We start from the raw sequence: 15,827 nt of genomic DNA, 5'->3' as shown, positions 1-15,827 counted from the left end.
TACGTTGGAGAGCGTCTGCCTCCGTATTTTAACGCTTCCCTCATCTCATATTCAAGAGATACGAGCGCGGCAAGAGGAGTGTTTATCAAATGTTGAGTATGTTGACAGTATTCTTATACTATACGGCGTTTATATCGATATGTTATGATACCACTGTTGGCCATTGTGGAAAGCGTGCCGCTTTTTCAAAAGCTGAAAGGAGAGTAAACGGTACGCCATGCCCCCCGTTGTATAAATGCCGGTCGCGAGCAATGAGTAGATCGGATTCGTGTTGTGGATACATTCTTACAGAATGTCTTCAAAGCTACGCTTTGATAACGCTAGTGGCGCTTACGAATTCATGAATAAGGGGGCATTTTGGGAGGATTTGGTGTATAACGAGTTTACCAAAAAGTGACGTTGTATGGCGTTTTACAAAATTATAGCTTCAATTTTTTGGTAGCTTTTATCTACGTAGCTTAGATACGGTGGCATTAATAGAAATCACTTGATAATATAGGATTTAAAAAGATATGTAACAACTGCGCAAAACTAGAGGCAAACCGAAGGCTTGACCTCTTTTCAATGGCTCCATGATGTCTTAATAGTCCAAGCATTACAGCTTCAAGCTAACAAGCGGCCTTCGGACTCTCGTACATCTGCTTGGTGAGACCGCTATTCGTTGCAAAATTCGTACAATTTGTTCTATATTTAATAACATGTCATTGACGTTACCGTTGACCAGCTAGCTGTCTATCTATGAACTGCATCTGAGCCTTTGACAACGGTCCATATTTGTGAGCAAAGGCAGGCGTTAATACACTTGTCAAATCGATATTAAATTCATAACAAGGAAACGCAGACTTTTTCTATACACAACAGGAAGGGATAGGTGAAGGTTCACAAAAATCAGTCAATTATCGGCTGACGGTCTCTTTCATACTCTTTTAGAACGGATGGCCATGAGCCAGAATGTGGCGAGGGCAATTTCTATCAACAAAGAGTATTGTTTGTGTGACGTACTGGAAATAGATTCTGCAATTGAGGTGATCAAATGTAAAAAAATTGCAGATGAACATAGCCACGTGGACGAATTGGGATACTCAGGTTGTCTAGCTCACTCTGCCTTAGAAGCTTTATCAGCCGATTTACTAATAATAGTTTTAATTTAATTGTTTTGTTAGATAAAATGGTTCCCCGTGGGGTGACGTTTAGCTTCGTTAACAAAGAACGGAACAAAAAGACGCTTCGCCCTCTAGAACAGCTGGTGCCTAAATCAATGTTTGCTATCATATTGATGCTGTTTCATAGAATTGGCAAAACAGTATTATGTAACATAGTACCTGTCTCAAATCTGGGCGACGTGTAAATCAAAATTATGGTGCTGCGGTCTGCGCTGTGTCAGCCGTACTTGCTTACACCCCTTCGGTGTCCTACTTACGAACTACTTTATCTTTTATTTGACCATTTATATCGGCGGTACGTATACTATAATCGACTCGTTTGTGAGCTACGTTCACCAGCCGCGTTCGTTCAAAACTTAACAACTGCCACCAAAGAAATTAAGTCCACTGGTTTTTTTCTCCATATTATACGCCATCCATACGTCTGGATGAGTGCGTGTAAATAAGTTAGAGCTAGGTCGTATTTCTGTTGTTGTTACCTTACTCGAGGTCAAGCACGGTAATAAACGGGAGAGCTTGGAAATCTTTCAGATCCTGCTGCACAGCATCTGATTGGCGCTGCTGCGTGATCGCTTAAAGAAGCAGTAGTCGAACCCTAATGATTAAAACATTCTCCCCTGAAACAATACCGAAGTATCGATGTTTGACCCCTCGTACGAAAACGATGCTGCGAGTGTGTTTTTACCGCGCCATTCGCTTTGGCTGTTCTTTGTAGACCGTTCGGAGTTTACGACACGCATCCAGCACAGAATGATGTTATTCATGCAGCGTTATAGCAGTATGAGCACATTCGTACAAAGCTGTTACTGTTGAATGTATTATGAGTCGTATTTATGTCAATAACAAGTCATTGCAATTTACTTTCACGTTAATGGCTGCGAATGTTAGAGAAACAGATAGGCCTCTTGTTTTACTATCACATAAGAGCAAATCTCCTACGTTCTAGTCTATAGGTTATATGGAATTGTTCTAGTCGGCCAAACGATAGCGTTTTATTATGAGAGTGCGACGTTTCAAGACACACGTGCACACAAACAATTCAATGGTTTACATTGTTATGACTAAAATCGTATCTTTGTTTACTTGACACAAGTTGTGTATCGATAATATATATATAATCTATGTTTACCTATACATATATAAGGAAAAAAGAAAAATAAAAATGAAGAAACATTGTTATATTGGAAAATGGAGAAGCTTCCTTTGTGCAGTTAGTCAATGATATCAGGAACATAATCAACTTGCTCTCATGATGCCGTGGGTTCTTATTCCCTCTGCTGGCCCATAAAGGAACGTTTAGCCCAGATATGGTTTTTTCGAGTTTTTTTACATGAACGGTATTAAAGGACGGAGTCTATAGATAAGGCCATCGTAATCTCGGCTGTCCCACGCCAAAGAATTCCTGTAACGCATTCTTCTATATGATTTAATAAAAAAAAGAGCAAATAAATCTAAACGTAACTGTTGACCTAATTGATGGTGTTAAGAAAAATATATATATGTATATACAGTGACCTACGTTGAGTATACATAAGATCAATCAGCAAGATTAGTCTGCGCAATCGGATGAGGAACCAAAATAACCTCGTATTCATTCTCACCAGGCTGCCCCGTCTGGCTCAAAAAAAGAACTATAGCACTGAAGGTACTAAGGGTAAAGAAACTTCTTAGGTTTTGCCTAACTACAGGTTGGGCCAAAGGAACAGGCCAAGGAAAGGAACGGGTGGCGTCGTCTTAAGCCTATAGTACAATTGAATGAAGAGTTGGGCTGCCAAGGTAGGGGAATAATAAAAAACAGGATTGATCTAATGTTGATTATTGTTCCAGATGTCAGGCTTGCGAAATTACTTCAAAATGACATTGATGCTAAGGATAAGTATTCCATGCAAGACGACCGTGTCAATCGCAGGACAATCGCATCTTCGGACGCATTAGAAGAAAGTACCCCCGTAGATATAATATTCAATAAAGAGATCTATAGCCAATTGATGATGACGTGTAAATAGCAAATGTCTACGTATGGTTTACCACATTAATTACTGGAATCATCCAGAAATGCAATTTTCGCCATCAGAGTGGTACTTTGGTGGTGCACAGAGTTACCGTCCGATTAATCTAAAGATGAAACTACGCTAGACCACACAGACTATTTATTGCACATAAAAACACTACTGCACAATTTGTGTCAATAAAGGAAGTTATAAACTTACGAATGACTACCTAGTCGCACCACAAGAGAGATACAAAAGTACTAAATATGTATTTTGTCTAAGTGGGTTTTTGATATTACTTTGCAGAGAAAGACACGAAGCTAGAGATGGAAGAGTCAGCCGACAGTTTTTCGAGGTTTGACCCTGGTTCAGACGACGAACCAGCAAGAACTCTGCACAAATGCCATCTGCTAAGGAATTTGCCAGACATAAAGACAGAGCTAACAAATGACTTTTACGGTGACCATTGTCCTATCGAACAACAGGACGATCCTATTCTACACTCCCTTGGAAGAGAGCCTGTCTTGCCGAAAACACCAGCATCAATATCAACACCGACTGAAGTGATTATTCCAAAAGTTGTGATCTGCAAGGTCGACCTTTCCCCGAAATTGAATATGGTCTCCTCATGGGATCAATCTCTAATTCTGCCCCATGATGGACAATCGCTAGAAGTTTTGGATAGTGGGGAGCATTCGAATGCGGAAAACAACGATAAAACGATTATTCCAGTTCAAATGCCTTTTGAAGATTCAGCAAGCATCGCAAAAAATGCCCAGCAAAGAGGAGTGGGTCAGAAACGTAAGAACGACCCTGAAACTATGAGCCTCAGTGGAAAAGCTCCGTGCGGTAATACCAACGGCAGTGATATGTTAGGTTTACATCGGAACGTTGAAGTAAAAAGTGAGCGTAGCGTAAGCGCTGGCTTACCAGAAGAACCACATTTATTAAATGCGGAGAAGAAAGCAAACAATGGACCAGTACAAGTTGTAGTCGTTACCGGTCCGCAAGGTGTCGTAGCACTGCAACGTTCATTTGACGGACCACACTCTCAATGCCAGTTGACTCCAGTTGGGTCAAGCCGGTTTAGCGGTGGTGGGCGCATGTTTCCCAAAAGCGTAATTTCTACCTTATCGCCAGAAGTGAGACCCAGTGCAATCGGCACTCCAGGACATTGCAACAAAAGCAGAAAAAGTATGGTAGGGGACCGGGGGATTCGACTAGTTAGTGAACATGCTGATTATGTAGAGGTAACTGCATGTGGGTCGCAGCAGACCAATGACATTGCAAGTTCAGTCGAAAAAGCGGCTCTTCAGGTAAAAGCAATCGTTGCACAGGCCCGCAACACCAACTCCGATCACGTAGACAATATGGGGCCAATAGCTGAAGCGACGTCTATGACGTACACGACAACGGCCCAAATAAAAGGTGAGCGTGAAGTGCGGTACTCTACTCGAAACGCTTTCAAGAGGCGGATAAGAAGCAGTAACAACGGTTCGAAACGGGATAAGCCACAACCGATAAGATATCAACTAACTGGAATCCAAAGACCAAAAACAGGCATTGGAGAGTTCTTCGACAATGCAAGCAGTAGTAAGTGTTAATTCATGCGAGGCGTCTTTATTCTAAACAATTGAAAAGATATTCTTATTGTTTCCTTCAACATTAAATTGGCTTTTTGCCTGTATTAATGGGTAATGTAAAATCGTGGGTGATAATATTGATGTAAGTTTGCCGAGCACTGCCAAACATCTGCCCCTGTTTTAAACCCGAAAAAATTCGGAGAAGATTGACGAAACGGCAAACAAATTTAAAGACTTTCCATTGTCGCTTACAGCTTCACAACGGCAGAAAGTTGTTTCCGCATGCGGACCAAGTCCTTCGATCAAGAAGCGGCTAAAACATCTGCGATGCACGCTATGTGACCATCGAACGACCTCGCTCGTCATGCTAAAGTACCATTACTATCGTTTACACGGGCACGTTTTGACGGAACTGGAAAAGCAAGCGATTCTCGCATCTCTATCGACCAACTCTTGAGCTACGTGATGCAAAGAAGTAGATAATTTGAACTTCGTAACAAGTCATAAGAGCAAACAGTATCCTACCCTCTGGGAATTGCTTGACGTGCTCAATTTTTGCTCATCTTATTAAATTATCCGCGTAGCTAAACAATGCAGCCCCAGTGAGATTGAAGGACAACCCCTAGTCCACGTTGTTTATGGTACTTCGGACTTGCCAACACGTAGTCCGGGTACACGACGATCACAGTAACTATACGACATAATATATACAATTTGCGTCCGGTGAGTTTTTGATATCCACAGTTGGTTAGGATTTAAGTTTTCTATTTTTGATTGACTACTTTGTTTAAGCGTCATAAGCGAGATTTAAGAGAGTGGCGTGCTTGTTGTTTATACTGTTAGCAGGTAGTCTGAAGAAACCTGTTTTATCAATCTCTTCCAGACGATAAACGCAATCATTCCTTTCTGTCTCTTTTCTTTATTTTCTAGATCTCTAGGTTAGGTTAGGCAGTGGAGTGCTACGTCCAGATTATAGCAAAATACAATCATGTCTTTCCTGTGCTTGACTGCAATTTGTAGAAAATCATAATCGATAAACGTGCTGCTACCCGAGGATGTGCGTCCCCTGAGGAGGAGGCCGTTCTCGGGTAGACTGACAAGTTACACGGGAAGATTCGGGATCTTTTCAGTTCAAACTAAACGAACGAAAATACGTTACCCGCTTGAAAAAATCAATTGGTTATTTAGAGTTGTTATAGAAACGAAATATAGTGGTGTGGATGTGCCATGACTCTGGAGGAACCTGTAAAGCTAACATAACATATTGTGTCGTAATTTTGCTTATTCTTGAGAAATAAATGATACTCTCAGCGGAACCTCAAATGTATTTATTTTTTATCTGTCTGCTTTGCCTCAGACTTGCGGGAACAATAACAGAATTTACAGGCTTTTACAGGAAATATCTCTCATTAATTTCTATTGTTTAGAGCATTTTTTATAATTATATTTTTGGTTCATTGTGTAATTGGCGAGAAGCTCTGGTAAAAAATCAAAGCGTCACTAAGCAAACGAGTGAAAGGCCCATCACGTCATAGGAATTCATAACTAGACATCAACGGAATCAAGGCGTCCAACGCATGGACAACTAATTTACGTGTCAATATGTTAGCGACGTTCTTGAAAAAACAAAAAGACTAACCTGTAATAGACAAACTAAAGATAGTATACGCTTGCGTGTTTACTATATTAGACTGTCATCTGGCGAACTTACGTAGAGGGCCAGATCTGGGATGGTATGGTGTTGTTTTATTATTATCCGTATGAATTTGTTCCGCACCGTCAAAGGCGTGTTCTTATAATTCAACTTACGTAATAATACGGATTATTGTATGCACTGGGTGTATATAATACGATCCGCTCAAGGTTAAAGCAATCACTTCTGGGACAAACTGCGTTGCAAAGACATGCGAAAGGCAAACACGCGTCACGAAACGTGCACGGCTACGCTAGTATTTACGCGTAATTAGTTGCTATAGTGACAGTGGTTCATCACAGTCATATTTTATGGCAAGAGTATCTATTATTTAATGATAGATGGACGAGCAGTAATAATTAGTACTAGAGGGCAATCTTTTAAAGACACCCTTCTACACGGCTTTGTAGACTGCGGTAAAGGAGGCTTTCGTTCAGGAAAACTGGGTTTGAGTCACCAGAAGCGGGATCCTGCAACAAAAATTCTGATTGACGGAGGTTATAGTTTTCAATATAATTTCACGCACGCATCCTCGTTCCTTACCAAAACAGTATAATTACACAGGTGCTCACAAATTATTGCCATTTTATTATAAATAATATGGACGTCCTATGCGTAATGTATACAAACTTAGCAACGGAACGAACCTGACTACTCGACAAGATATGGCCGTTAAATTAATATTTGGTCTACTTTACGATTACTCTGGTAAGCTTTACGAAAGTTTTGACTTCAATATATGAACATGTGCGTAAAACTTTGTATATAAACATATCAATTTTAGACGGTTCCTTGGATAATTAATATCAATGTATATATATCCATGTTTGTTTTATTTTGTTTTGCTTTTTTAAACTTGAACCGAAGTATCCGCAATGATCGGTCATCAAGAGAATATTACTAGTATACAATCTATTCACAATACCCAACAAACTTGGTAGCTTCTGAACGATGACTTTGCTTTTAACCGCGGAATCTCCTTCGCGATTTCTCAAAGAACTATGTCTCAACATTAACAATTTATAGAGTGTCAATCTCCTATAAAGAATACAGTTTGTTTATTTCCAGTTTATCGATTAGGCATTCGAGTGCTGCATATTTGTTTGAGGTTCATAAATCCGGACAGAAGTAGGCATCACGAACTTGTTATCCTATCGCTTATGGGTCATTCAAACAATGGACGATTGAATGAGAAATCAATGAGTGACGTCGAAATTCGTAAATGCATCGTAGTTGGTAGCAATCGATGGAGAATACTTTCCTCAAAGATTAAAACTGTTAGCGTAGACCATAAGTGATGATACGTTCGTATCAACATTTATAGTTTAGTATATATAAAATGTATATACAGTAACTAGATTTTTGGCAGTCACCATCATCTGCTTGCGAGTTGCAGGAAGCGCTATTAATATATATGTGCACCTCATCATACAATGGCGAATCTTGTACTGTGGTAAACTTGTATAGATTCGTACGATATGGAAGCGTCATTGGGTAAAGAAAACCAGTGCGTTCAATTTACTGACATACCCGGACAGGCACGCTACTGGCATCCGGTCATGTGATCAAATTTTATCTCCTAAACTAATAGGAGTGCTTACTTAACAGGAAAACATTTGTATAGTTATTAAATGCTCACATTATGCACATGCAGATATTAAATGCTTAAATCAGGCACTAAAATCCACTTTATATTCTTTCAGGTAAAGGGTTATAACGTTGTCAGATCCATTGTAAGTAAGTCTAGATACTCGAGCTCTGTGAGCTGTAGTCGAGTGCAGTGACTGAGTGCTGGGTAGAAACATCGCCAGTTAAGGTCACCTCTGCAAGACATCAATGCTTGCTGGGCGTATCCTGACATGATGAGCGGCCCTGCTAACCACAACTTTTGCGAAAATTAGACGAGAACCGATTAGCGTTTAGGGATTTCGTAAAGTGCCAAAAGTTGATCCTAATAAATATATTTTGAGTAAAATATGAAACGAACAATTTGAAAAAAAGACGATGGTTTATATTAAAGCATTATGTTTTTCCTCTTCTTCTTATTATTATTATTATTGTCGTCATTATCATTGCTATCAAGATAGCTAACGATGCTTAATCCATCTGAGTTTTGTGTCAGCCATTCGCTGAACAAGCATGAAGTTATACTGGCACAACGACAACAAACGAAACTTGAAAAAATTACCTTTCAGAAGACCGACTTTGGTCAGCGTAGCGCTCTTTGATGTTGCACTTTCCTGTTTCTTTCCTACTTGCATGCTTTAAATACGATTTCCCATGATGTCTATTCCTTAAGAACAATATTTCATAGTTTTCCACCGGGAAGCCTAAGAAAAAAGACAATCGTCATTGTCATCGCTCTCGTCGTCGTCGTCGCCGTCGCCGCCACCGTCGCCTCCGCACCCATTTTCAAGGAACTAACAAACTGCGTTTTCACTCACTTTTTAATGTACTATTAGCTCCCGTACCCCATACACTTGAGGCGTACGTATCGATTACGTAGCTGTTCCGATTCCTGTTCAACTTACTTCATTCGAACAGTCTCATCATAGTACCTCCATGAATCTTCCCCACCTTGTGACGCATCCTCTTCTCTACCGACTTCTCCCAGCTCAACCAAGAACGGCCCAGTTACCATTCCTATTATTGGACATTTTAGTTTGATTTATTACCGGGTTCTAATTGATCGAAAATCTTCAATCAATCATCTTGTAGGATCTCTGGAACAGCATATCATACCTGACCTCGAACCTCCTTCGGCAACTGCGTCGAATTCATCTAGCTCGTGTATAATAACGAACACTCACGATCGACATCGTCAGCTTCGGACCAGCTCTCGAACTATGATCGAGACTGACCGAGGCGCTGTTAGTCAATCGATGGTCGCACAACAATTGCTTGCGACTCTGCCCACTATTTTTGGGCCGATACATTTTCGGCATGAAACACACGACGGCACCCGTTTCTACGTTTGTCGGCACTGCTCCCATCGTTGCGAGTATTTCCATTCAGCGTCGTCTCACTATTATAACGTCCATTGCACACTTCCGCCATTGAAATGCTCGTCGTGCCCACGACGATTTAAGCGACCAGAGCAACGGGAACGTCACGAGGTGCGTGAGCATCGCCGGCAAGCGCAAGTTCGTCGATGCGACCAGTGTGACATGAGCTTCGATTCCGTTGCCCAATGGCACGACCACTTCAAACACGGACATCGGATAGTCAATAGTGGTAATAGTGGTACCGGAGGTGGGGGCCTAGTTTAGCGTGAACGAAGCCGGCGCTAAATAATTAACGTATCAGACAATTTCATCACCGTATCGTATTTTCAGAAAGAGCCAGGAAGGCAGACATCTGTCAGTAGGAAGTGAACACGTTGAGCCAAATGGAAAAGGTGTGATCTTAGTAAAATCTTGGTCAAAGAATTTTGCGGAGCAAATAAACAATCGATCTAATGTTTTCTTTAAGTATATGTCTGATATATAAAATGTACTATTTTTGCCTGCTTTTGTTTTGTGTTATTATGCTTTGTTTTGCCATTTCAATTACCGTAGACGGCATCAGTGCTCTCACATGCCGCATGTATCATCATGCACTATAGTTCGTTTGACGAGGCTGGAATCAAACAACATCTTTTTCATCTTACTAGTGTGCCAGGCCCGTTAATTTTTTCAAGCGTTTGTTTCACTATAGCTTGTAAACTAATGTCGAATCTCTTTGTGCCAAAGATCGCAGTTTATATACGATAGTTACATGCGCACGTTTATCTGAGTGGCGGCAGTGCGGAGTGTACAAGTCGAAATATATTTCAGGTACGTGAGGTCTTCGACGGCAGAAGTCGTTGACTCACGTATCATCGCCAATAAGACTATATATATATACACGTGGCACAATAACGTCGATTGATGCCAGACGAGTGCTATTACTGATGTTTGTACTGTTGTTGTTGTCAGGAGTTAGCAAGTCATAATTACGCTGAGAGGGTCTGATAGAAAACTATTGTTGATTTCTTTGTGTTTGTTTGACGCTGCTTAAACTATCGATTATCACATAAAAGAACAAATAGATCAAGCTACCTGGCATCGAGCACGCGCCATCGTGCGAGACCGCAAAAGGCAGGTCCTTTATTACAGATTATTATGTATAATAAAGTATTATTTATTATTCGCACATGAGACATGACACTTTCATTACAAGTGACAGCGTACGTAGTGTTGAATTCAAAATTATTTAATTAAAACTGCGAGTTTCATGTTAACTCTGTTATCATCATTGTTAATGTAAAACTAAATCCACATTGGTGAATGAAATAAAGGCCGTATCCTATTGATTTTGGAAAATGGCTTTTTACTTAGTGACATTAAACGTCGATCACTATTCGCAATTGACATAGATTTAATAAGAAATATCGTCTAGTATTTCGAATGCGAAAAATCTTACTTGGCAATCAATTTAAATCGAAAAGTAACACGAACATTCAAATGGTAACCGTGCGAACATACTATTAAATATGCATTGACGCTATAGATGTTTTAATCTAAAATATCTAGAATCAATGCTAATACAAGACTTTTCTTTCAGGGATGAACAATTGTTGTTCTCAAGCCGAGTATTGCCGATGCATCGAAACCAAAAAAGAACTTCAATATTGTATGCTTTCTACAGCTTTTAATATGACGATGTATTCCGTAATTGTACAAGAAAACCATGTGTAAGGAAGCACTGGCCACTCAATATGCTAAAATTACAATATGCGACAGTTGACTTTATAGCATTCGCTAAACTAGTTGAAGGCAAATTTGAAAACAATCAGAATAAGCCTCGTGTACTTCTGCCGATCCGACTCTAGAAAAATCTGTTCAAGTTTGTTTTATCGTATTTAAGTTGTGACTAACTAATCAAAATTACTCAATACTGCCGTTCTGTTACTCAGGAAACACATTCCGAGGCGTAGGCTTCTCATTGGATTCTTTGCATGCTAATATATTGGACCTTCCACCGGACAGTGCCGACATCGAGCTTGGCCTACCGCCTGACCAGGTGCAATAGATTTTTGCATTTTAGCTATTAGGAAAAAGAAGTTTTCGTTTTACATTACTAGTACAAAAGATCTCGTCGATCCTATTTTTATTGGTAGTTCTGCGGCCTTCATTACTCGTGAACCTCTTTTTTGTTCCCATCTCATTTCTAACCCACACTACCATAATCCAACGTGTTAAATTATTTACCGTTTTGTTTATGCATTTAATCAGTCATTTAAGCGTAAGTGGAGCGTCAAATTCACGTGCTACGCATGAAGGCAATGATAGATAAACGAGAGCGACAGTAACATTATCTTCTGCCGCCTTCTAATGCCTTTTAGGTGTTCAATGTCCATCTGCATTGCAAGGGCGGCGTACGGAACATGGAGGGGGCGTTTTGCTGCAGTTTCTGTCTTTATCAGGGCAAGACCGCTGGCCAAATGAAGAAGCACTTTTATCATCGGCACGCGTCCGTCAAGCCACTTCAGTGCTCATATTGCCCTCGGCGATTCGTTCGATCCGAACACCTTAAGAGACATGAACGGTCACGGCACACCAAGGAGAAACCGTACAGCTGTGTACTCTGCGGGCGGATGTTCGCAAGCAATGCAGTATTGTACCAACACCAAGTGGCTAAACACGGTCGGCTTACGAGAAACGTTCAGCGTATTGATACTGGCCATCACCTACATTTAAGTACGCACATGAGTTGGGGCAGTGCCGATTTACGGGAAAGTCACGAATCAATCGTTGCAATTGAGCAGGAACGTAATCCTTAGATGGGTTAAGTTGATGAATAACGTTGTGGTGGAAAGATCGAGCGAAAGCGGAACAGGACGTTGTTATTTAATAATTAGAGTCATCACGAATACTGCTGATGGCATGATAAGTGGAAAGACAAAGTAATAGACTCAGTAGTGCGAAAGTAGTACCATAGTAGTCGTAAATAGACGCAAATCAACAAGAAAGACAGAAAACGGTGTACGTAACAAGCTTTGAATTTACATGAGTGGGCTTACCTAACAAAACATGCATGCCGAACGACTTTTGTTAATACATGTATGAGAGGCTCCTGTATACCTAGGATCCCCTAGGATCTGTGCAATATGCAAGGTTTTTGATATTGTTTAGCATCCTCACATCCATAAGACGTCAGCGTAATAAAGTTTTTTCAACTTACCGAACAGGAGCCGTGCAATGTGCGGTCACAGAACAAATAGGCTAAGAGCTAGATATAATTACGATTACAATGAATATTATCATTATGGTTTGGTCGACGAGTAGGCGCAGTGCACGCGCACAATGACATGTGACAAGCGTTCAGAAACGCATAAATATTATATAGTACATTATGTCCCATTATGAAATGCAACTAAGCTCATCTATGGATATAAAATTTATACGATTGTTATGTTAAATGGCTGTATAGTATATGATATGAGCTAATGTTCAAACGTTAAGCGAATCGTTGAAGCTGCCCTTCGAGACAGAAAATCAGCAAATGGTATTTTATATCGTTAGCCTCCATTTGCATCAGATAACTCACTCACATTACGCTTCCCACTAGCCGTCATCTCCAGGATGCACAGTAGATAAGAAAATGTTACGACATTCCCTTTACTAACGGTGAACAGCTTCTAAAAGTATCGAGCAAAGACCCAGCGAAAAAACTTTAACATATGAAGACGTAATTTAGTAATCTGCGTGTGTTAATGAGTTAAATTAACTAATTGTTACACATTCGCTTAAAATAGTAGCTTCGTTTCGATTTCACAAAACTATTGTATGATATAATGGAAAATAGCATAGTCTACAATGGGGTACCCTAGTGTCAGGGCGTCGCGCAACGAAGCTTTTTTCACACGAGACTAATCAAGTTCAGTTGACCAGAACCCAAACGACTGTTTAGGATAAACCGAAACAAATGTTGGCGGGCTGATCATCCGCTAAGCTAGCACGTGCTCATTCGTTATTCTTGCTACTAGAAAAAGACCTGTTCTTTCTTAAAAACATCATAAACTTCCTATGGCAGACGCAGAAAGTTCGTTTTCGGAATATGATCCAATATCAGCTATGTTACAATGCTTTTGCCCTGGACCCCCCCCCCCCAACCGAAATTATAAGCTGTTTTGGGGGCGTGAGAACGATGGGTTCGAAATCGTTGTTTCTTTCAGTCTTTGTGCACTTTTAGAGCGATCGTGGAGAGAACCTTTCGCGGCTGCAAACGATAAGTACGCAATAGGGATTAGATGGAAAGAAGTCTAGAATGCACCAAAATGGCCCAAAGAAGCCATGTTTGAATTGATACTCGAAATACTGGTTATTTCAAGGCAATATGTTGTCACATATCATACCATAGATTGCTAGTTAGGTCGTCCGGATAAGTCTCAAGGGCCTCAAATAGTCTGTGCCACCTTTCTGCGCATTTTGGCCTTTTTGGACGAATGATTTTTTAGGATAGTTGGCTTACCAGAAGTCGACGAAATAGTATTTCGCTGACAAGTTGAACCAAGATTGCTTTACTGACAGTTACTGTCAAAAAATTATGCGTTTATCTAAGCAGTTTTTTGAAAATAATTTATGAGCGGGTAAGTCTCGAATTGAAGTCATAACTGACGCGAATGACAATCGCATTAAGCAAGCACATCCATGACGAGTGTATTTATTGGCGCATGATGAAACAACTTCATCCAAATATATGTTTCTAGATGCAATTTATAAGCAGGGACATCAGGTATTGCCCAATTGATTCCGAACATTTTCTATATGTACCTAGATATATGGATATAATTAAATCATTTGTGTACATCACCCAAAAATGTATGTTGATACAATTCATCCCCCTACGAAGTCTGTATATACTTATAAACTGCACCGTGCAATCAAAACAGAAGAGAATACTACTAACTAACTAATAATGAATATAATGTAACAAACGACGATTGTACGCATGCATGACTGATAGGATACTGTGGCATTGTCGACTTTCAATGCTTACCTGTTATTATCAACTTTGTCCAAGGCAGGATCTATTTTTTAAAGCAGCTCCTTATGCTTTTAGTTTTATCCAATTTTATATTTTGTCCCGCACACTTTTATTTTGAAAGCGTACGCAAGATGAGAGAAACCATTTGATAAGTTAATGCATAAATCGGCGTATGTGAAAACACTCAAATCACGATCGAAGGCGTAGATGCTACTTATTTCTATAATACTTATGAAGTTTCGTATTTATGTACATTGAATACAACGGTTTACCATGCGGTATTCTTACGTACCTGTTACAATAAGTGGTCCTACACCAATTTTATCTACTTCTAGAAGCATATGCTGACGAGCAAAATCACCGTGTAGGTGTGAATTTCTCTGCCCAGAGAATAAATAAAGATGTAAATTTATGTTTTCCAGATTTACAAACGTAAAACTTTTTAAAACGTTTTTGCATCAATAGACATTACTCGCTGGCCTCGAAACTCAAAATCAGGTGGAATAGGCCTAGTTTGCTATATTAATAAAACCTCCGTCGTTAAGGGATAGTCAGCTTAATATACTTGCTATAAACATTGTCAGCAACGATAGTTACAGTTTTTAAAAAAACACCGATTCAGAAAATTTGTCCGTATCTAGAAAGGACAGCTAAGGCTCACCATGAAAGATAACAGTGCGTATACGCATCTTTTCTCAAATATTAAGATCATTTTCTATAAACAACACTGTTACTTACTCATTCATCCTTATGTTTTCTATATCATAACAAAAGGTGTATGTGGCTGCAGCAGACTTATAAGGGTTTGCGCATATTTCTATTAGAAGTTCATATATATATTGTACAGTAACACATTTATCGTCCTCAAGCACCTATCGATAAACGAGCAACAAGATCACATACATCAATAAAGGGAATCATTTTTACCGTTACGCCATCCCAGTTACTGCATATCATCAGCGATTGTAGTGGTAGTATAAAAACAAATATCACATATCCATAACCATGTGGGCAATGAACTTGAATTGCGACCGGCAATTTTGTTGTCGCATTGCGGTTAGAAAACCCATTCCAAGCCATTTCCTCTGTATGTCAGTACCCTTTGTAAGTACCTTTAGAGGAGCTAGAACAAAAACATTCGTAGAAAATAATTTACCTGTGAGGGTCCTATACAACTCAATTTACATGTTCGTAATAATATAATTATTGAAAATATATACACATTACAAAATAATACATTATCTATATATTACAATCTAAATATATACACATATTGTTAGTTATAGACATATTACTAGGAAACAATGGCAATATAAAGCGATGCATTTATTTAATAAAAATAATATATCGTTATACAGGTACTTTTCTGTTAGTAAGATGGAACCAG

At 39.6% G+C, this 15,827-nt stretch overlaps 2 protein-coding genes across 2 annotated transcripts in view; both read left to right on the top strand.

Annotated features, from left to right (window-relative positions):
- LOC111260436 (uncharacterized) overlaps nucleotides 1-15,793 on the top strand; it is a 42,256-nt gene extending 26,463 nt beyond the window's left edge. The window contains exons 12-14 of the mRNA XM_086968331.1: nucleotides 9,149-9,682; nucleotides 11,337-11,473; nucleotides 11,796-15,793. Of these exons, the coding sequence (XP_086824457.1) occupies nucleotides 9,149-9,682; nucleotides 11,337-11,473; nucleotides 11,796-12,233 (1,109 nt within the window). The 3' untranslated portion in view covers nucleotides 12,234-15,793. The remainder of the gene's footprint in view (nucleotides 1-9,148; nucleotides 9,683-11,336; nucleotides 11,474-11,795) is intronic.
- On the top strand, nucleotides 3,441-6,053 carry LOC111260419 (uncharacterized). The gene is made up of 2 exons (XM_022833167.2): nucleotides 3,441-4,747; nucleotides 4,992-6,053. The coding sequence occupies exons 1-2, from the start codon at nucleotides 3,481-3,483 to the stop codon at nucleotides 5,192-5,194; spliced, it is 1,470 nt and encodes a 489-aa protein (XP_022688902.1). The 5' UTR covers nucleotides 3,441-3,480; the 3' UTR covers nucleotides 5,195-6,053.
- Nucleotides 15,794-15,827: the final 34 nt, after the last annotated feature.

This window comes from Varroa jacobsoni, unplaced genomic scaffold (assembly GCF_002532875.2).
Source record: "Varroa jacobsoni isolate VJ856 unplaced genomic scaffold, vjacob_1.0 scaffold_437, whole genome shotgun sequence".
NCBI classification, from domain to species: Eukaryota; Metazoa; Arthropoda; class Arachnida; order Mesostigmata; family Varroidae; genus Varroa; species Varroa jacobsoni.
The sequence above is the reverse complement of the archived record's forward strand: the minus strand, read 5'-3'. Positions and strand labels throughout refer to the sequence as shown.